The sequence below is a fragment of the Manis javanica genome, chromosome 2 (assembly GCF_040802235.1).
Source record: "Manis javanica isolate MJ-LG chromosome 2, MJ_LKY, whole genome shotgun sequence".
Classification (NCBI taxonomy): domain Eukaryota; kingdom Metazoa; phylum Chordata; class Mammalia; order Pholidota; family Manidae; genus Manis; species Manis javanica.
This window is the reverse complement of record NC_133157.1, coordinates 108,795,620-108,818,250: the sequence shown is the minus strand read 5'-3', so window position 1 is coordinate 108,818,250 and position 22,631 is coordinate 108,795,620. Positions and strand designations below refer to the sequence as shown.

The 22,631-nt window shown below is 38.8% G+C and overlaps 1 protein-coding gene across 8 annotated transcripts in view; it reads left to right on the top strand.

The window, feature by feature from the left end:
- Nucleotides 1–22,631, top strand: part of MLLT10 (MLLT10 histone lysine methyltransferase DOT1L cofactor) — a 295,452-nt gene that overhangs the window by 250,006 nt on the left and 22,815 nt on the right. For all 8 annotated transcript variants that reach the window (XM_073229105.1, XM_073229111.1, XM_073229106.1 and 5 more), the window contains one exon: nucleotides 17,074–17,252. In XM_073229105.1, the coding sequence (XP_073085206.1) occupies nucleotides 17,074–17,252 (179 nt within the window). The remainder of the gene's footprint in view (nucleotides 1–17,073; nucleotides 17,253–22,631) is intronic.

The window sequence follows — 22,631 nt, the reverse complement described above, 5'->3', positions numbered from 1 at the left end:
CATTTTTGCTGTTGTTTTCCTTGCCCGGGGAGATATGTTCAAGAAGAGATCACTCATGTTTATGTCTAAGAGGTTTTTGCCTATGTTTTTTTCCAAGAGTTTAATGGTTTCGTGACTTACATTCAGGTCTTTGATCCATTTTGAGTTTACCTTTGTATATGGGGTTAGACAATGGTCCAGTTTCATTCTCCTACATGTAGCTGTCCAGTTTTGCCAGCACCATCTGTTGAAGAGACTGTCATTTTGCCATTGTATGTCCATGGCTCCTTTATCAAATATTAATTGACCATATATGTTTGGGTTAATTTCTGGGGTCTCTAATCTGTTCCACTGGTCTGTGGCTCTGTTCTTGTGCCAGTACCAAATTGTCTTGATTACTATGGCTTTGTAGTAGAGCTTGAAGTTGGGGAGTGAGATCCCCCCTACTTTATTCTTCTTTTTCAGGATTGCTTTGGCTATTCGGGGTCTTTGGTGTTTCCATATGAATTTTTGAATTATTTGTTCCAATTCATTGAAGAATGTTGCTGGTAATTTGAGAGGGATTGCATCAAATCTGTATATTGCTTTGGGCAGGATGGCCATTTTGACGATATTAATTCTTCCTAGCCATGAGCATGGGATGAGTTTCCATTTATTAGTGTCCCCTTTAATTTCTCTTAAGAGTGACTTGTAGTTTTCAGAGTATAAGTCTTTCACTTCCTTGGTTAGGTTTATTCCTAGGTATTCTATTCTTTTTGATGCAATGGTGAATGGAATTGTTTTCCTGATTTCTCTTTCTATTGATTCATTGTTAGTGTATAGGAAAGCTACAGATTTCTGTGTGTTGATTTTGTATCCTACAACTTTGCTGTATTCCGATATCAGTTCTAGTAGTTTTGGAGTGGAGTCTTTAGGGTTTTTTTATGTACAGTATCATATCATCTGCAAATAGTGACAGTTTAACTTCTTCTTTACCAATCTGGATTCCTTGTATTTCTTTGTTTTGTCTGATTGCCGTGGCTAGGACCTCCAGTACTATGTTAAATAACAGTGGGGAGAGTGGGCATCCCTGTCTGGTTCCCGATCTCAGTGGAAATGCTTTCAGCTTCTCGCTGTTCAGTATAATGCTGGCTGTGGGTTTATCATATATGGCCTTTATTATGTTGAGGTACTTGCCCTCTATTCCCATTTTTCTGAGAGTTTTTATCATGAATGGATGTTGAATTTTGTCAAATGCTTTTTCAGCATCTATGGAGATGATCATGTGGTTTTTGTCTTTCTTTTTGTTGATGTGGTGGATGATGTTGATGGATTTTCGAATGTTGTACCATCCTTGCATCCCTGGGATGAACCCCACTTGGTCATGGTGTATGATCCTTTTGATATACTGTTGAATTCTGTTTGCTAATATTTTATTGAGTATTTTTGCATCTACATTCATCAGGGATATTGGTCTGTAATTTTCTTTTTTGGTGGGGTCTTTTCCTGGTTTTGGTATTAGGGTGATGTTGGCTTCATAGAATGAGTTTGGGAGTATTCCCTCTTCTTCTATTTTGTGGAACACTTTAAGGAGAATGGGTATTATGTCTTCTCTGTGTGTCTGATAAAATTCCGAGGTAAATCCGTCCGGCCCCGGGGTTTTGTTCTTGGGTAGTTTTTTGATTACTGTTTCAATTTCTTTGCTTGTAATTGGTTTGTTTAACTTTTGTGTTTCTTCCTTGGTCAGTCTTGGGAGGTTGTATTTTTCTAGGAAGTTGTCCATTTCTTCTAGGTTTTCCAGCTTGTTGGCATATAGGTTTTCATAGTAGTCTTTAATAATTCTTTGTATTTCTGTGGAGTCTGTCATGATTTTTCCATTCTCATTTCTGATTATGTTGATTTGTGTTGACTCTCTTTTTCTCTTAATAAGTTGGGCTAGAGGCTTATCTATTTTGTTTATTTTCTCAAAGAACCAGCTCTTGGTTTCGTTGATTTTTGCTATTGTTTTATTCTTCTCAATTTTGTTTATTTCTTCTCTGATCTTTATTATGTCCCTCCTTCTGCTGACTTTAGGCCTCATTTGTTCTTCTTTTTCCAGTTTTAATAGTTGTGATGTTAGACTATTCATTTGGGATTGTTCTTCCTTCTTCAAGTGTGCCTGGATTGCTATATACTTTCCTCTTAAGACTGCTTTCGCTGCATCCCACAGAAGTTGGGGCTTAGTGTTGTTGTTGTCATTTGTTTCTATATATTCCTTGATCTCTATTTTGATTTGTTCATTGATCCATTGATTATATAGTAGCATGTTGTTAAGCCTCCATGTGTTTGTGAGCCTTTTTGTTTTCTTTGTAGAATTTATTTCTACTTTCATACCTTTGTGGTCTGAAAAATTGGTTGGTAGAATTTCAATATTGTGGAATTTGCTGAGGCTCTTTTTGTGAGCTAGTATGTGGTCTATTCTGGAGAATGTTCCATGTGCACTTGAGAAGAATGTATATCCTGTTGCTTTTGGATGTAAAGTTCTATAGATGTCTATTAGGTCCATCTGTTCTAGTGTGTTGTTCAGTGCCTGTGTGTCTTTACTTATTTTCTGCCCGGTGGATCTATCCTTTGGGGTGAGTGGTGTGTTGAAGTCTCCTACAATGAATGCATTGCAGTCTATTTCCCTCTTTAGTTCTGTTAGTATTTGCTTCACATATGCTGGTGCTCCTGTATTGGGTGCATATATATTTAGAATGGTTATATCCTCTTGTTGGACTAAGCCCTTTATCATTATGTAGTGGCCTTCTTTATCTCTTGTTACTTTCTTTGTTTTGAAGTCTATTTTGTCTGATATTAGTACTGCAACCCCTGCTTTCTTCTCACTGTTGTTTGCCTGAAATATGTTTTTCCATCCCTTGACTTTTAGTCTATGCTTATCTTTGGGTTTAAGGTGAGTTTCTTGTAAGCAGCATATAGATGGGTCTTGCTTTTTTATCCCTTCTATTACTCTATGTCTTTTGATTGGTGCATTAAGTCCATTTACATTTAGGGTGACTATTGAAAGATATGTACTTATTGCCATTGCAGGCTTTAGATTCGTGGTTACCAAAGGTTCAAGGTTAGCTTCTTTAGTATCTTACTGCCTAACTTAGTTCGCTTATTGAGCTGTTATATACACTGTCTGGAGAGTCTTTTCTTCTCTCCCTTCTTATTCCTCCTCCTCCATTCTTCATATGTTGTGTGTTTTGTTCTGTGCTCTTTTTAGGGGTGCTCCCATCTAGAGCAGTCCCTGTAGGATGCCCTGTAGAGGTGGTTTGTGGGAAGCAAATTCCCTCAGCTTTTGCTTGTCTGGGAATTGTTTGATCCCACCATCATATTTAAATGATAGTCGTGCTGGATACAGTATCCTTGGTTCAAGGCCCTTCTGTTTCATTGCATTAAGTATATCATGGCATTCTCTTCTGGCCTGTAGGGTTTCTGTTGAGAAGTCTGATGTTAGCCTGATTGGTTTTCCTTTATAGGTGACCTTTTTCTCTCTAGCTGCCTTTAAAACTCTTTCCTTGTCCTTGATCCTTGCCATTTTAATTATTATGTGTCTTGGTGTTGTCCTCCTTGGATCCTTTCTGTTGGGGGTCTGTATAATTCCATGGTCTGTTCGATTATTTCCTCCCCCAGTTTGGGGAAGTTTTCAGCAATTATTTCTTCAAAGGCACTTTCTATCCCTTTTCCTCTTTCTTCCTCTTCTGGTATCCCTATAATACGAATGTTTTTCCTTTTGTATTGGTCACATATTTCTCTTAGTGTTGTTTCATTCCTGGAGATCCTTTTATCTCTCTCTATGTCAGCTTCTATACGTTCCTGTTCTCTGGCTTCTATTCCTTCAATGGCCTCTTGCATCTTATCCATTCTGCTTATAAATCCTTCCAGGGATTGTTTCACTTCTGTGATCTCTTTCCTGACATCTGTGATCTCCTTCCGGACTTCATCCCACTGCTCTTGCATTTTTCTCTGCATCTCATCCCATTGCTCTTGCATTTTTTTCTGCATCTCTGTCAGCATGTTCATGATTTTTATTTTGAATTCTTTTTCAGGAGGACTAGTTAGGTCTGTGTCCTTCTCAGGTGTTGTCTCTGTGATCTTTGTCTGCCTGTAGTTTTGCCTTTTCATGGTGATAGAGATAGTTTGCAGAGCTGGTACAAGTGACCGCTGGAAGAGCTTCCCTTCTTGTTGGTTTGTAGCCTTTTCCTGGGAGAATAGCGACCTCTAGTGGCTTGTGCTGGGCAGCTGTGCGCAGACAGGGCTTCTGCTTCCTGCCCAGTTGCTTTGGGGTTTATCTCCGCTGTTGCTGTGGGCTTGGCCTGGCTGGGGCTGTTCCTCCAAAATGGTGGAGCCCCGTTGGAGGGGGAGCAGCCAGGAGACTATTTATCTCCGTAAGGGGCCTCTGTGCTCCCTGCTGCCCAGGGGGTTAGAGTGCCCAGAGATCCCCATATTCCCTGCTTCTGGTCTAAGTGACCTGTCCTGCCCCTTTAAGATTTCCAAAAAGCACTCTCCAAACCAAAACAACAGCAGCAACAATGAGAGAGGGAACAGAAAGAAAGAGAAAAAAAAAAGGAAAAAAAAGGAAAAAACAAGCGATTTTTTTTTTTTTTTTTTTTTTGTCCTCAGGTGCCGGTCCCAGGCACCCGCTCACTGGTCCTGCTACCCTGTCTCCCTAGCACCAGGGTCCCTGTCCTTTCAAGGCTTCCAAAAAGCACCCACCCACCGGTCCCGCAGGGAAGGAACGCTCAATATTCTTTGTCCTCAGGCACTGGTCCCACGCACCCGCTCACCAGTCCCGCCGCCCTGCCTCCCTAGCACCGGGGTCCCTGTCCCTTCAAGGCTTCCAAAAAGCACTCGGCAAAAAGAGAGAAAAAAAAGGGGAAAAACGCGCGATTTCTTCCGTCCTCAGGTGCTGGTCTCAGGCACCCACCCACCGGTCCCACAGGGAAAAATGCGGGATATTCTTTGTCCTCAGGTGCCGGTCCCAGGCACCCGCTCACCAGTCCCGCCGCCCTGCCTCCCTAGCACCGGGGTCCCTGTCCCTTTTGGCTTCCAAAAAGCACTCGCAGAAAAAAGGAAAAAAAAAAGGGGAAAAATGCGCGATTTCCTCTGTCCTCAAGTGCCGGTCTCAGGCACCCGCCCACCGGTCCCGCAGGGAAAAACGGGGGATATTCTTTGTCCTCAGGCGCCGGTCCCAGCCACCCGCTCACCAGTCCCGCCACCGTGCCTCCCTAGCACTGGGGTCCCCGTCCCTTCAAGGCTTCCAAAAAGCGCTCGCCAAAAAGAGAAAAAAAAAAGGGGGAAAAACGCGCGACCTCCTCCGTCCTCAGGCACCGGTCTCAGGCACCCGCCCCCAGGTCTCGCAGGGAGAAACACGGGATATTCTTTGTCCTCCGGCGCCGTTCCCAGGCACCTCCTCACCGGTCCCGCCACCCTGCCTCCCCAGCAACCGGGGCCCGTCCCTCTAAGGCTTCCAAAAAGCGCTCGCAAAAAAAAAAAAAAACCGCTCCGGTTTCTCTCCACCCACCGGGAGCCGGGGGGAGGGGCGCTCGGGTCCCGCCGGGCCGGGGCTTGTATCTTACCCCCTTCACAAGGCGCTGGGTTCTTGCAGGTGTGGATGTGGTCTGGATGTTGTCCTGTGTCCTGTGGTCTCTATTTTAGGAAGATTTTTCTTTGTTATATTTTCATAGCTCTATGTGTTTTTGGGAGGAGATTTCCACTGCTCTACTCACGCCGCCATCTTGGCTCCGCCCTCCTTTTTTTTTTTATCTAAAAATTTTTTTTTTCCAGAGATTCTCAAGCTTACAGAAGGTTGCAGGTAGAATATCGAAAACTATATTTCCCTAAATTGTTTGACAGTAAGTTGCAGACATAGTGTCTCATAGGTCCTGAATACTTAAGTCTTTCTCACAAAGACATTCTACAAAATCACAGTATAACTATCAAGAACAGGAAATTAATACCACCATATTATTTCCATCTAGTCTTCACGACACCATTCAAGTTGTCGCAGTCTTAAAATTTTTACAGATTATATGCTAATTATTTTGTATTTGGTTTATTTTTGTCATTATTCAGGTTATGTTTTTTGGACCAGGTATCATAGAAGTAATCTTCCCATTGCATCTTATCAGATAACAGATAATCAAGCTTTTCCAATGAAAAGGTTTTCTTTTCCCCTTTATAAGTAGTAAGTATTGTGTGGAATAAACAGTGAGACTATGCCAATACCCCATTCCTCATCAAACTTTGAGTTTATATCACTATGGATTTATGGATTCATATGGGTTATAATCTATTTATTGTGGTGCTCAAATTGTTCACAGGTCAGCCAGTGGGAGCCCCTTTGCTGATATATCTTCATTGTCTTTTGAATACCTCCTTTCTTTGTGGCACTGCAAGTATATTACTTTTCTATTGTTTCCATAACAAGTTACCACAAAATTAGCAGCTTAAACTTCACAAATGTATTAGCACATGGTCAGAAGTCTGGGTTGGGTTAGCTGATTTCCCTGCTTAGTCTCACAAGGCTAGAAACAGGGTTTGGCCAGCTGGGCTTTTATTATCAGGAAACTCTGCAAACAACCCACTTCCACGCTCATTCAGATTATTGGCAGTTGTAGGACTGAGGTTGCCATTTTCTTTCTGGCTGTCAGGTCAGTGCCTCCCTTGGCTCCTGAGGTTCCTCTTCCATGTGCTCCTACACCTTAGAGACAGCAAAAGTGAGCTGAATCTTTCTCACACTGTGAGTCCCTCTGACTTCCCCTTCTGGTACATATCTGCTTTCTCTTCTGTTATGTCTTTTGCCATTCCTCTTCTGTTTTCAAGGGCTCACATGATTACACTGAGCCAACCCTATAATCTAGGATAATCTACCTATTTAAAATCAGTGATCATGACTTTTGTTCAATCTACCAAATCTCTCATAGTAGCACCTAGATTAGGGTTAAGTGAATAACCAGGGGAATGGAAACTTGAGGGGACATCTTTAGAATTCTGCCTGCAACAATAGTATATCCCAGGTTTCTATTTTTCTATAGAGTGTTCTACCTTTCTCACATTGATTCCTATCTTAGGTTCTTAGTCATTTAAAATATGTATCTCATAATCTTTATTTGCTGTTTCTGTTTTCTAAGATTCTTGGAGGATGGTCAAATTTTAATGTTTGGGTCTGCTAATTTGTGATCAAGGGGATTGTTTCCTTCCATGCTTTCTAATTTAAGGTTGTGGAATTATTTTGTAGTTTAGGTTGAGAATATATTCCTTCAGAGACATTTGTGTTTGCTTCTGCTGTGTCCTCATGTAACTGTACCACTGACTCCTTCATATCGTAATGTTTGGGATTTATCAGTCCAGGCACATACTCAAACCCAAAATCTATTTGGAGGCAAGGCTACTGGCATAAGTATTCAGGGTGGCCTTTTCATCCCCTATTCAGAGGTCAGATCACATGGGACAAGCTGCCTTTGTTTTTTCTCCCTGTGTTGTAATGTCTGTGGGTAAAATTGTAACATTTCCAGAATATCTTGCCTGGCTTAAGTACATCTGCATATCAGTAGGCGTTCAGAGGTGGAAAGAATTATGGCTTTAGTGTATTTGCATCATTCCTCAGGGGTGGAGAGAAGTTCATCTCCATATCAATGGGTGATTACCTGGGCAGTGGAGGGCTTATCTGTACCTGAGAGGTGAGGGGGAGGGCCAGTTTTGCTTCTGCTGGAGCAGGAAAGAGAAATGGCCTGGGACTGCAGTTTGTGAGCAATAACAGATTTTAGACTTTATTTCTCCCTTTGACTGATTTCAGTTTTTAGAGGTATTTTGCCCCAGAATTTCCTTTGCCCAGACTTACATCTGTGTTCTGTGTTTTGTGGGGCTTGGGGGAGATATGGTGGGAGAGGGGTGGTCTGTCTTGCCCCTAAAAATGTAGGCCTTGGGAAGTCTTAATTACATAAACAAGGGCTCATCGGTTTCAACTTTCTGCCCATTGGAGGCCCAAGATCTCATTTCTTTTCCTTGGGGGCATTAAAGCCAAAGCTCCTAGGTACTGACACAGGCTGGCTCCTCCAGGTCAACCTGTTAAAGCTTTTCTTCTTCTTTCCTAAGGATTTCCCTTACTTTTTTGTGGGCTCAGCCATTCATTTTTAGGTCATTGTAATTAGGAAGGTTTCTAGACTGTCTAGTCTGCCTCATTGTCAGAAACATGAAATTACTCTGTTGATTGATTTTTCGAACCATGTTACAGTGGCTTCTGCAGCTGCTAGTCCAGTCAGGTCAGGAATAGCTTTTACATTGCCAAGTCTAGTGCATAGTTTTTAGGTTTCATCTTAGGAGAGGACTTCCTCCTACTGGAAGCACCTTCTTCTCTTCTCCAACATATTTACTTTGGTTGTCCTACTGTTTTGACCATTTCTTCTTAGTTTTCTTGTGCCTCCTTCATCCTAATTTAGTGTTGAAACCCCTTGGGGTTCAGGCCTTTGTATGCCTCTCACTCTAAAATTCTCACCAAATTTAAGCTACTTAAAATCTTCTGTCTAAAGTATTGCAGTAGCTACTTATCTTCCTGATTCCACTCTTCCTTTGTCTTTCAGGGTATTTTTTCATATTGTACCCAAAGTGATTTTGAAATATGTACTTCTAATCATGCCACTATCTCAGTTAAAACACTTTAGTAGTTCTCCATTCAATGAAGTTGAAAAGTCCTTTATAGCCTGCAAAACTTCAAGTGAGCTGCCCCTTGGGCTGGCTTCATCTTTGAGCATCTTATTTCTTTGCTTATTATACCACATTGGCTGTGTCACTCAGTGTCTGTTGTATTAAACCATGGAAGTAGAGTCTATCAAATCTAAACAAAGAATTTAGATTGAGTATATACAGTTATTCTTGAGAATTAAAGGAGAAACTCCATCCCAGTTTGGGAGGAGTGAAATGAGGGTAGTTTCAAGGACTAGATAAGCAAAAATTAATAGACTCCTAATATTAACAACTGTTAGACTAACTTAAATCTGACCACTTTCTGCCCCTGTGAGTATGCATTCAAGATATAAATTCCCAGGATAGACGGTTTGAATGTCTCAGCTTGCGTTACATTTATGTGTTCATCACTCAGCCGAAAGTATATGAAATGAGGGATGGGTACTTGCCTCATAGAAGATAGGTTGCTGTTTGGAAGAGAAATGGGAAAGAATTCTAGGCAGGTGAAAACAACACAAATAGTCTCTGAGCACTTGCTTTTAGTTTATGTGTCACTTCTTCACAGAGGGCTGTCCTGCACTGCTAATCTGGTTAAGTTACCATAGCATCCTAGCCCTAATATCTGTGATTATTTAATGTCTGGCTCCTTCATTTTACTCTACACTCCATGAATGCAAGGATGGTATCTTGTTTTCTTTTTTATAGTGTTGTCAGCCACTAGTATTGGGTTTGAACATATTAGGAACCATTTATATTTTTTAAATACTCTAAAATGAAGTCACCTATGTGATATTTAATTGATTCCATGAAAAAAGATACTAAAAACATTTTAAAAGATTTTACAGTGAGGTAGGAAAATAGGTATAAAAGGATTAAAAATTCTAAATTCACGATATTGGCAGCTATATAAAGAAAAGAAAAACAAAACCATAGACTATGCACCAAAAAGTTTGAAAACATATAAAAATAACAACAGTGCTTGTGGATGCTTTTTTCCTAATTTTCCATCAGTTTGGCCAAGAGTCTCAGTAAAGAAAGCTCTTTCTCCTAAATTTTATTTTGTCCTCTCTGAGTAATAAATGTGTTAGTCATTTAGAGACATATTACACAATCTAGAAAGGGAAAGCCAAGATAAAGAATATCCTGTGTTTATCCATTAGTTACCAAAGGGAAGGGCATTAGGGCAATATTAACAATGGATACTTTCTATTATTGTATGTATTACCCTACTTACTTCTTTTAACATTAATAGATATAGTTCTTCCTTTATTTCTAATAATATGGCTACCTTTTATCAAATGCTTACTATGTGGTAGGCAGTATACCAATAATATTAGTATGTATTTTGCATATATTAGGAAATCCTTGCACTAGCCCTGTGAAATCATTGGTACCAGCCTCACTTTATAAAAAGATGAGGTGTAGAAGGTTCAGAGAGGTTCAGTTGTTTCCATGAGGGAGCAGGATTTGGACTTTAAACAACTTTCATATCACACTAATTTCCAGAAGAGTATTCAGTCTTCTGGGATGTGGGTTAGGGGTAAAGGCTCTCCTGTTCATGCTTACTGTGGCTCTTTTCTGAACAGGCAACTTGATGTGGTGCTGATTTGGCCTCCCAGGCAGTTTCCAACTGAGAAGCACAAGCCCTGGTTGGTGAACAGTAATATTTCTGTCACAGTATGCTTCTTTCTTATACATTGATTTTGTGTAATTGCAGTGGACACACTACTGAAAGCTTAAGTCTAAGCCATATTTTCTTGGCTCTGCCCACACTATACTGCTCTTCCTAAGATAACCTCTTGTCTGTTTCTAAATCTAATGGGCAATGTCAGTCAGTGGTTTACAGCTGATGACCCTTTCTTTAGACTCTCTTTTCTTGATACCACACTCATGGTTTCTTCTTACTTCAGGGATCTCAGTTCTCTTGACAGATTTCTCTTCCACTAACCATCCTTGAAATGTTGGCGGTCTTCAGTACTTAGTCCTAGGCCAGCTTTTCTCTCTTTTACAAACAAAAACCCACTCTTTCTGCCCCATTGTTCATCACCTCAGCAAATGGCACTTCCAGTCACTAGCTAGAAGCCTGGGATTCATTCACAATGCATGCCCTTTTTTCACTCTATCTACCAAGTAAAGCTTACCATCACGTTTAGATAAGTCCAACTGCTGAAGGAACTGCTGACCCACCTTTCTTCATGTTCAATACCACTGACACGTGGGTCCAGAGGGACATAATCTTTCATCTAGATTGTGGCATAGCCTTTTAAAATTTCTCTTCCCACTCTTCCTCTTTCAGTTCAGTTGCTCTGTAGCAGTTACAGGGTTGATCTTTTAAAAATAGAGTTATGCCTTTGGTGTCTTCCCATCAATTTCAACATAAATTCAAAATACCACTGCATGGCTTATAAGGTCCTGGGAGAACTACTCCTTCCTGTCTTCTGCTCTTCTCTCTACTATCCTTTAGCCATGTTACCAATTGTATCTTTCTACTTGTATTGTGAGCAAGCTTTTCTACTTCACTCTTTGTCCAGTTTAACACCTGCCTATGTAACCTTTAGGGCATGAGTTAAGGACCGTTTCTTAGCACAGGTCTTTACTGCTCTCCAATTTTTAGCTCCTGTGGTACACTTTTCTTCTTCCATCATAGCACTTGCTACAATTTTTAGTCATATGTTTGTTTTAATGTTTGCCTCCCTCATTAAATTGTAAGTTCCTGGAGAGTAGAGATCTTGTCTGTCTTGTTCCCTACTTTATTCCCAGCTCCGAGCACAGTGCCTGTCTTCTAGTAGGTATATGATAAATATTTGTTTGATAGATGACTAGGTGATTGGATGACTGGATGAATGAATGATTAAATGAATCTGAATACATCATTGCCACTCTTTGTATCATTCTGCATCTTTGTTTCTACTCTCTGTTCTGAATAAATGAATTTCAGGGTATTTTCCCAGAGCTTGTGCATTGCAGGATTCAGTTCTATTTGATTTGATAAATGTCACCTTGATTTGAATTAAAATAGCATATAACTTATAAAAGATGGAAGTAGAGTGAAGTTAAATAGAAAGCAGGTACAGAACAATCTGAAGACCATTTGCCTTGCGAAAAAAGATCTAGAGGTCTCAGTAAACTGTTCATACTATACCAGTTACACCTGGAGTATGAGGGAGTTGGGAGTCAGTAATCCTCATTTTCAAAACAATGGTATGTGATAATGGTATTTACAGTTTTCAAAGTATAGTGGGGTCATTAGAGGACCTGATAATTGTAACACTGTACTCACCTGACTTATAAAAGGTAAGTTTTTAATTAGAGCATTACTCTAAAATAGCTGGGACTACCATTTATGGAAACTTACTGTGTGCTAGGCATTACTAAAACCTTTACATGAATACTCTAAAGCCTTCAAGGTAGCTATTTGTCTTCGTTTTCTAGAAAAGAATAATATGGAGGCTCAGAAAGCTTAAGTAATTTGTTATTACTAATGTTGATTTGTAACTTAACATTATTAAGGTCATGTGGTTGGGAGAGCCACGGTTTTGTCTGTCAGAAACTTGTGCTGTTTTGACTTTGGCATGCCACCTCCTCTGGTCTTTTAGGAGTTGGAGATTCCATGTATAATATCCTTTCCATCATTAAAACAAAATTAGATATTCAGCATTTTACCTTTTGAATTACTAAGAAAAAACTGAGTTCAAGTACTTCACTTTGGAACTCCTCCACTCCAGTCTCTTCCTTGAAACCTGAATTGACCTTCATGTTGCCCATCCTTGTACTTGTCATCTCTCTCCTGTGCCGCCATAGCTCATACTTACTTGTTAACTCTGCTGTGAGATGCTACACTCTTTGGAGGCAGACTTCCTTTCTGTTGCTGTCTTCAGTCCCTTTTCAGTAAATACTTGTTGAATGATCTGTGAGATAAACAATTTAAGCTTTTTTTTCTCAGCTATATGCCTCTCCTTTGGAATATAAGGTTTATAAATACTCACTTTGTTTACATACTCTCTTTCCTACCCTTCACAACCAGACTTACTAAGAGTGTTATCTTGCCAAGATTTATTGTCACATTTAGTGACTTCCTTTTCCTGGCCTTACCTTAAACAACCAGTAGAACCATTTGACCATTTCCTTTGAAATTCTCAGTAAGTGGTTTGTAAGATTCTCTCAGTTTTCTTTTGTCTACCCTTTCAGTGGTTCTGTCCCGTACGGTTCTATCTTTGGTCTGCCTCTCTGTCATGCTGACAACTTTCCCCGGATGATAACATTTTCCATTCCTTGGCTTTGACCAGCTTCCATATCAGTTGTAAATCAAGTACTTACAGGGTCCAATAGGTAACATCATTGAGTGAAGGAGTGAAGAATAAGGAATGACAGGACTTTGGTGGATTAAAGAACCCATGCCCTCTCCAAAGCTCCAGCTATTTCAGAATATAATATCCAGTGTTGACAGAGCTTCAGGTTTTCAGGAAAAATTACAAGTCTTTTAAATACAAAATTCCATGTTTCTAAATATGAACCAGTTAAAAGTTTCAAGCAGAGTGTAAGCCAACAGAAAGCCTTTTTGAGTTTTCACATTTACTTATTTTAATTTCACTATGCTTCTTAATCCTAGATTTGTATCTCCAGGTCTGATTTTTCTGGTGAACTTCGGGCTGATCCCAATCTGTTCTAGACTGTATAGGGGTTCTGTGTCCCACAGCATCACAGAGGCCATGATGACCAACCTGAACCTCAAAATTGTATTAGGAAGTGGTTTCAGTTATAGAATCATACAGCTGTGAGTTTGAATCCTGATTCCACCACCTACTAGGTCACTAAGCAAGTTACTTTGTCTCTTTGAACTTCTGTTTTCTCATCCATAAAACGGCAGTAACATTTACCTCATGGGACTGTTAGGCTAGCACAGTGATCTACACATAGTAACCAAATACTGGATGCTCTCCACTGCTATTCTTGCTTCCGTGGATGTTATCACCACTCACACCTAGTCATTCTTGACTCTTCCCTTTTTTTTTTTTATTCTTCAGGTATAATTAGTTATCAGTCCTATGAACTTTGCCTTCTCTTACTGCTGCTACCTTAGTTTAATCCTTCTTTTTGTTCATCAGTATTATGGTAGCCACCCTTGACAAATTCTCAGTTTCTATTTAAATCCCCTCCTCTCCAGTCTCTTCTCAGGCCTGTGCCACTGATTTGTGTCTTCACTGAAACACCAGTCAGATCACGCCAAGCTTCTGCATCCAGTCTTTCAGTGGCTTCCTATTGTCTCTAAATCTTTAATGTTTTAACTTTTTTAATCTTGTTCTTGATCTGATTCCTGCTTATTTTTTGGCCTCATGTATTGCTTAAACTATGCGGATGGTACATAAGTTCTTTGAATTTGCTTTGCTCTCTGGCACATTTCTTCCTCAAACCACCCTCACACTTGAGTTTTCCCATTTGCTGGTTCTAACTTTACTCAGATGTGAAATGTGAAAAACACTCAAAAATCACCTCTGCTCTGCAGGTCCTCTAGTTAGCTTTAAAGGCACACATCTACTTAAGTTTTGTAACTCTCATCCTCTCCCACCCCAGCTTTGAGTTAGAAACTATGTACTCAGAGCTTCCTAAGGATGTCTCTATCATAGCACTCTTCCCAGTCTTTGTAATTGTCTTTTTGCCGCTAAGCTTCTTGAAGGTAGAGACTACGTATCTTGAATGATTTTGTACTTCCAGGGCTTAGAGTAATGTCTGATGAACAGTGAGTTCTCAGATATTTGTGGAATGAATTCATTTGTTGAATGAATAAATTATCTTTTTTTCTGGAGAAACTATAGATATAAAAAGGACCTTAAGATCATCAGTTACAGTTGTAAGGCTTTTAAAAATGTCCCATTCTTTTATTTCTTGTGTTTGAAGATTATAGGTACTTTAATTTCTTATGAATCAGTAGTATTTGTGTTCTTTAGAAGAAAGTCAACTGTTGGTATAAATAACTAATTGTTGCCTTCAAGAGCTATAGCTTCTCAAAAAAATATTTTTTCCCACAGCCCACTTAGGTTCCTTTTTTCCTGCTTTCCTTTTGATACAATGTCAAGTTCTTAAGATCTTATTCCCTTCTCTTTTCAGGCACCTGCATCTTGGGAAGTCTCTCCCTGCACACTGGGTGAAACCTCAACCTGATTAGGAGAGGGTTCTTGGCTTTGAAGGAGAAAGAATTATCGAATACCTTGGATAATTCATTAAAGCAAGAATAGCAGGGAATGGCAGCAGCTGTGTAGTCAATACAGAGCAAGGAAGAGCAGAGGGTGGAAAGGGAAGCTCATTGTATTCCTGCTCTGCAAAGGACAAATCCCTTGTCAACTCCTGAAGCCAGGGTCACCTGTGTTCAGTGTCTGCTTGGATGTACACAGCATAGGAACTAAGTCCCTACCCACCCTAGGATTGAGGGGAGCCACAGAGCACTGGATGGAGTGAGATTATGTTCTGAGAACTTCCCAAAGGCAAAGAAAGGACATTCTCGGGCAAGCTACTAGAGAGCAAGATTGTAACTGCTGCAGTTCCATTTGGGTCAACCAGGCAACAGGAACTTGCAAGCCCAAATAGAGATCTCATAGTCCCTCCCTACTTGTCTGAAGTAGAACAGAGAGAGAGAAGACTAGTGCTTAAGTAAGAGTACAGAGACAAAACACAGTAAGTTGAACAGAGAGAAGTCTTTATTTAAGGCAAAAAGTACCCACTTGAAGGAAGAGGAGTGCAGGCAACCTTGGGAGGTACACTTAGAGATTTAGGATTCTATCTTTTAAGGCTTTCAAGAATGGGGCAAAAAAAAAAAATGGCTCAAAGGGTGGGGGTGGGGGTTAGGCTTGACATGTGGTCTCCTGATGTATATCTCCCATGAGAGACATTGTATCATCCTCTGTACTCTGTCTTCTAGATATTCTGTAAGATAAACTTAACACAGAATTTCTTGATCCTGTTCCTGTCTAAGATAGTAGGGACCCTCAAGCATTGGGGATGTACCATTTAGGACTGCTCACCATGCCTTAGGATAGGGTCAGTTGTTGGCTGATTACCATTAAGTATGTTAGGAATCTTAACTCCTAATTCCCTGGTTTTTAAAATGGGATCTTAGCCATAAGGTGGAGTCCCTCCTGTTCTTACTATACTATTTAGGCAGGAAAAGTTAATTGTGGTGCTTGTCTGATGTCCGTGATCTACCTCACTTCCACCCTCCTGAGAATAAGATTTCTCAGATTTCTCAGCTTCCATGTTACTGGCACTATGGGACAAATCTTAGTAGAGAGGAGCTGTCCTGCGCATTGTTAAGATGTTTAGCAACATTCCTGGCCTCCACCTGCTAGATGCCAGTAACACCCCCTAATTTTGACAACCAAAACGTTTCCATTTTCACATGTCTCTTGTGGAGCAAACTCACCCCTGGCGGAATACCCCACTGGTTTATAGATACTCCAATTTCTTATCTTTATTCTCAAAGAGCTCCTTCTCTACTGAGCATATGAGCATGATCTCCCATCTTTAAGAAAAAATAAAAAAGATTCCTTTTATGGTAACAGCTCGTTTCCGCTTAACTGTACTCATTTCTCTCTCCTTCCTCTTCCCATCCACCTTTCTGGAATTGAGTCGCTTTTACTCTCTTATTTCTCATTTCTTCCTGGCTTTTACCCCCATAGTGCCGCTGAAAATGCTTTCAAGTTTCCCCACTCTCTTTTCCTGTGTTCCTTGCATTGATGGTCACCACCACCCAGGAGTCCACATTATCGGTCTCTCTTAAATGTCCTCCCCCCACCCCCACCCCAGGCAGTGTATAGTCCTTTTTACACTACCTTCTGGATATCTCTAGAATCTGCCTAGCTTCTTTATTTTCACGGGTGTCTTAGTAATGTCATTAGCCTCTTTGGTTTCCAGATCTCAAATCCTGTCCTGTTCCATTTTATTTTCTACATAGTAACCTTTCTAAAACAGCCACTTCCCATTTCAGACTTTCTCAATCATGAGTTCTGGGGCCATAGTATCTGTATTTTGAAAGGCTTATTTTATTAGCAGGTTATATTTATGCAGCTCTAATTGCTTCTTTCTCCTATTTAAGAAACATTTCATTGCTCTTAGGAATTCCTAAAACCCTTATTTTTTTTTAACAAAGCACTCCCTGTCTATTAGTAAAGCCATTTTTGAGATATAAAAATTAGTTAGTTTATTTTAGACATGTGTTTCATGAAAAGTCAGTATTTATCATTTAGTTACTGGTACTTTTTTTTTTTTTTTTTTTTACTTCCAATACAATTCATCATTGTGGGGAGAGATCAGGAAGAAATGTGGGTATTGTAACTTACTGATTAATATTACATGTCTGTGACAGATTTGACATCTAAGTTACAAAATATTTAAATAAGTTTTTTTTTCTTGCAGGTATTTATAATAGCAATGATGTAGCAGTATCATTTCCAAATGTCATATCTGGTTCAGGATCTAGTACTCCTGTCTCCAGTTCTCACTTACCTCAGCAGTCTTCTGGGCATTTGCAGCAAAGTGGAGCGCTCTCCCCGGCAGCCACAGCATCTGCAGCCCCTGCTGTGGCTACGACTCAGGTAGGTTATTACAGTGCTGTGGAGTAATGTATAGATGGCATTTGTCATGTTTGAAAGTGATCTTGACAGGAGGAGAGAAGTGAAATAGAACTTCCTATGGGAATTTATAAAATACCTCAATTTGTATTGACATGTTAGTGGAAGTAATAGACATTTTTATGTGCTATTCATGAGAGAGGACACAGGAATGTATTGGCACCAACTGATTATTTTCTATTTCTGTGTTTCTAATTTTGTACTGATGATGTGAAATAGTAACTTGGAGGGAGCTTTTGTTCTTATACAAAGTATAAGAACCAATTTTAGACTTTGTGGTTTTAAAAATTCCTTTATAATTTTAAAAATCACACAAAATAAGAATGTTGTCTTAAGTTTTTAAAGGCAGTGTAGGAGCATATAGGGTAACAAGTGAGTGATCCCTTTAAGTACCATGTGGTTTTCCCCTTAGTGGGAGAGTAGGAGTGTTCATAAATACTCTAAATAATGATGACTATGTTGGTGGTTTTGCATTTATTTCTCCCTTTCCTTCACTTTAGATCTGTAGCTTGATAGGTAACCTAGTCTACAGGAATGCTTCAAAGCATGAATCAAATCAGAAACATCATCATCTTGGATTATATAAATAGGACAAAAAATAGGCAAAGCTGTACATTATATTCATTCTCCCATACACGCCCCTACTCCACCCCAATCTCCCCCACTCCACCCTCCTGCCATTTCCCCAAAGGTAATAATTTAAAATTCCTAAAGTATGTATTTAGAATTCTTCATAATTTTACTTTCATTTTGTTCCAAAGCTCTAGTAGTAAGTCTCTCAGCATTTTGAGAAAATTTTAACAGTGACAAATGTCTAATTACAAACAACTAGTTACCAGATAATCTTAATGCTTTACGTATGTGTTCATAATTCCATTATACAGGCCAAATATGTGTGTATATATATTTATTTTTTCAATATTTTCTGTAAGCTGTGCATCAAAGTACAGCATTGGTTATTCTTGAAGTATGTAATGGTGCAGTGCATATAATCACCATTATAATCAGGTCAAGTATTAAAACAGCAGGCAGTTCACTGTTTTGGAAAATCAATGCCATGATCTTTGAAAATGAAAGTTAACTGTTTGGTGACCCCCTCAACCTTCTGAATAAGGGGAATTGGCTAATTTAGGGCAGTTTTTCTTCATCTCGTTTCATTAGCGTTAGTGAGATAGCTGGAGTAATGGGCTTGGAGTTAAAGATGGGGGAAAGGATAGAGAAGAGAAAGAATAGCTCTTATAAAATAGTTTTATCTCTTTTAATTAAGTGTAACCATATGCTGTTGATAGCTTTCTGTCCTTGGACAAAGTCTCACATGAACATTTTCAGTGTGTATTTTTCTTTTCTTTATTAAAGTCTGTTTTAATTACTCTCTGGTTAATTCCAGGCTGAATTAAGCAAAATTTTCATTTCTTCTCATTCATTCATTATGTTTGTGGTTTTGGGGGTTGACATTAGTAAAGTAAATGGGGGAAGTGGTGATGAAGAGAAATTTATAGCTACAGGGAACATTCAACTTAACATATGACTCAACTGAAGAACAAAGAAATCATAGATGCAAGTAATCCAGGATTCAGTCCAATTAAAATCTTTACTGTTTATCCTCTTTCCATGTTTCAGTAAAGATGGGTCTCATATAAAAGTGATCATCCAGTTGGTCTCAAATGCTGCATGCTGAGACAACGAAATCTTATGTTTGTGTCTAGCAGTAGACGTTTTCTGCCTTCAAGCTGAAGCTGATTTAGCCTGGTGCTGCTGTAGCAACCATCAGTCTCCAGGCAACTGAGGCACACTGACCTCTCAGTTGAACTGAGTGCAGAACTGCTTCAATTTAGCTGCCTGAGACAATAGTATTAGTATTGAAAGTGCAAAACATGAATTTTCTGGGCAGTGTGGAAGGAAAAGGATATGAAAATATTTAGAATAAATTGAATGTTTAGATATAACTCTTAAAATTGTGGTTTAACTTTCTTATAGGCCCTGTTTTCAAATTGCGCATTTTATTTTGTTTATTCACATCCCTTTGCCTTTTATTTAGGGTTTGTTTATAGGTGGTTGATTTAAAATGAAGAGAACAATGCTGAAAGTGGGTAAACTAAAATTATCAATATTTAAAATAAAGTTATAGAAGGCTTGTTACAATTATTAAGAAAACCATCATACCAGCAAGCAAATATTCTTTTTTTTTTGCATTGGTTGTTTTTCTTTTTTGTTTTTTTTTTTTGTTTGTTTTACAACTTTTTTATTTTGGTATCATTAATCTACAATTACATAAGGAATATTATGTTTACTAGGTTCCCCTCTTCACCGAGTACCCCCCCACAAACCCCATTACAGTCACTGTCCATCAGAGTAGTGAGATGCTGTAGAGTCACTACTTGTCTTCTCTGTGTTGCACAGCCCTCCCCGTGCCCCCACACACTCTACATGCTAATCGTAATGCCCCCTTTCTTTTCCGCTCCCCATCCCTCCCTTCCCACCAATCCTCCCCAGTCTCTTTCCCTTTGGTAACTGTTAGTCCATTCTTGGGTTCTGTGATTCTGCTGCAGTTTTGTTCCTTCAGTGTTTTACAAATATTCTTAAAAATATAAATCAGAGAATAGAAATGTTCAGTTGGAATGCTTTGCCTCCCCTCCTTTCACACACACACACACAAAAAAAAAAATTAATGAAAGTAGTAATTTTTAGTGACTGGCTTAGTGCCAGCAGGATAAGAATCCAGAGATCATTTTTGATCTTTCTGATCTTGGTTTTAAGTAAGATAGACAGGCCTCTTGTTTGGTTTATTTGCTGTCTTCAGAATTGTTCCCTGGGAAGTGGCTGGGGAGGTAAGATCAGGAACAGCTAATAGAAATTAAAATCTGAGAATAGATTTCTGGTATTAATGGGGAGAAAGGGGACACTTGTAAAATTGTGGGTGGGAGGGGGAAATTTGGTGCTTAGCAACCCTCAGTTTAAAAACCTTTTAAAAGATGTCTGATAACCAGTTTTATATTCTTCAACTTGTCTTTAAACTAATTATTCTTTTACAGATATCAGCAGTGTAGTTAAAATTACAGTTCCTTAACATTATTGGAAGGTAGAACTACTGTCTTGTTTTCCAGTATGATATAGCCTTGGGGGTGTGTGTGTTGGGGCGTTGTCTTAGATACAGTCCTTGATCTCCTTTCAGGTGATGTCTGATGTAACACTTTTTCATTCTGTTTAAGAAAATGGTTCAGTTTCCCAGGCAGATTGATGTGACTTAGGAGGATTTCTGATTTATTGTTCAGAATGAAAGATTCATATGAATGACTCATAATTTTAAGAGAGTTAACATTCTGAACAAAGTAAGTTTTTGTATGTGTTTTATAACATCACTTACTATTGGATGATGGAAAGGTTAAGTCACTGCACAGAGTTACATGTCAGGTAAGTGGTGGCGTAAGTTCGGAAGCACTTGACTCCTGAGCCTGTGCTCTGGTTAGCTAGTCAGTGCCATAAAAATGAATTTCCCAATTGCGTGACCCTATGTCAATAGGTATTTCTGTGAAAAGTCTTTTAAAGAATTTTACTATGTCCATTTGTGTGACACAGTGCATAATAGCAAAAATTTGAGTCAGAAATTCTGGGTTCCAGGAGCTGTGCTATCCACTGCTATGACCATGGGAGGTCTTTTAAATTTGTGGGCATCAGTTTTTTTCATATGTAAAATACAATACCTGTCCTATCTGCTGTACAAATATGTTATGAAGTTCAAATGAGAATGAGTATTTTGCAGATCCATAAAGTAGTTTGGAATTAGTGGAATTATTACACTGTTACAGTTACTGTAGGAGACATTTTTAATTTCAACTGTTACAGAAAGAGCCTGATTACCAGTGAGAAGATTGTACAGAAGCACTTCCTTTACTAAAAATAGTATTAAATTTTATTAAAATTCCTAATTCCATGTTAACCATAGATAAATGAATTCCGTTTTAGATTTAACTGTTGACTAAGGTCTTTTCTAGTTCTTAAATTATTTCAGTAGCCACATTAGTCCTAAGGACTTAATTTTTCCCCCAAAATATGGGTGATATATTGATTAGATATTAAGCAATTAGGAAACCTGCATAGAATTAGGTGGTTATTCTATACAGTCCTGTTGTCCAAGCATGAGTGTTCAGTGATGGTTTAACTACCATTTAATCCCTCCCACTACTTTATATAAACTCAGTTGTGGGGCATTTCAGCATTAGCCTAAACAATGGTTTTGAATACGTTAAGCTCCTAACAATTAGGGAGCAGTTTGGGGCATTGAATAATGTGGAATGATGCAATTGAACCTGACAGCTTTAACAGTCCTCCTACTCATGGGACCCAAAAGTGTTCACACTTGGTTTCATCTCTCATCACACACTGAGTATTAAAGCCTTACTGCTGGTGGTGGACACAGACACGGGGGCTGTTGTACAGAATATGTTTCAGAGTACAGAGTTTGAACTGAATAAGAAGACATAGGAAACTTTCCATAGTTTTCCAGTTTTTCCTGGGAGCTTTTCTAGTCAAATTGTGTTTGCAAATTGAAAAAGTATATAACCTGTAGTGAAAATATTTGAATTCTTATATTTATTTCAGTATTGCTGTGTTGCTATAGAATATCATTGCATAATGAGACATTTATACCATATTATTTTTCTTAAGGAAGTAAGTTTTTATCTTTGAAATACAGCCATGTGAATATCAGAATATAATTGATAAATTATATTCTCTAATAAGTTCATGGAAAAAGTGGAAACAGTAATAGCTTATGGAAATAATTCTTAAAATAATAAACTAAAAGTTGAGTGCTCACCATGTGCCAAGAATTCTTTTAAGCCTTTTGCATATACTAACTCAGTTAATTCTCACTATATTTTTATGTGGTGGGTACGTTCATTATCTCCACTTTTACGTTTGGAAATTGAAGACTTCTACAGAGGTTTAGTACCTTGCCCAAGGTGAGACAGCTTGGTTTATGGCAGATATATATAGTAACAATAAACGTTTTTTCTTTAAAGTCTATATGTGAAACAGGAATTTTAAAAAGAAATGTTCAATTTAGTCTGCCAACATTTTGGAAGAATGTATTTTTAAATCGTGTTAGGGTTAGAAAGCTTAGCAACAGTGTTTTAGAGCTTGTTTGAATCATTTGACTGTAATGTTTATTGACAGGGTAATTGCGCATTTAAAAAAATGGTTGCTATAACTTCTTCCTATATGATTGAAATATGAGTTTCATATCTACCACTAGATGATATATTGCTATGATACTTTCAAAAGGTGAAATTTTTATAGGTACTATTCTTCCAAATCTAATTTGTCTTCATTTCTTATTATTCT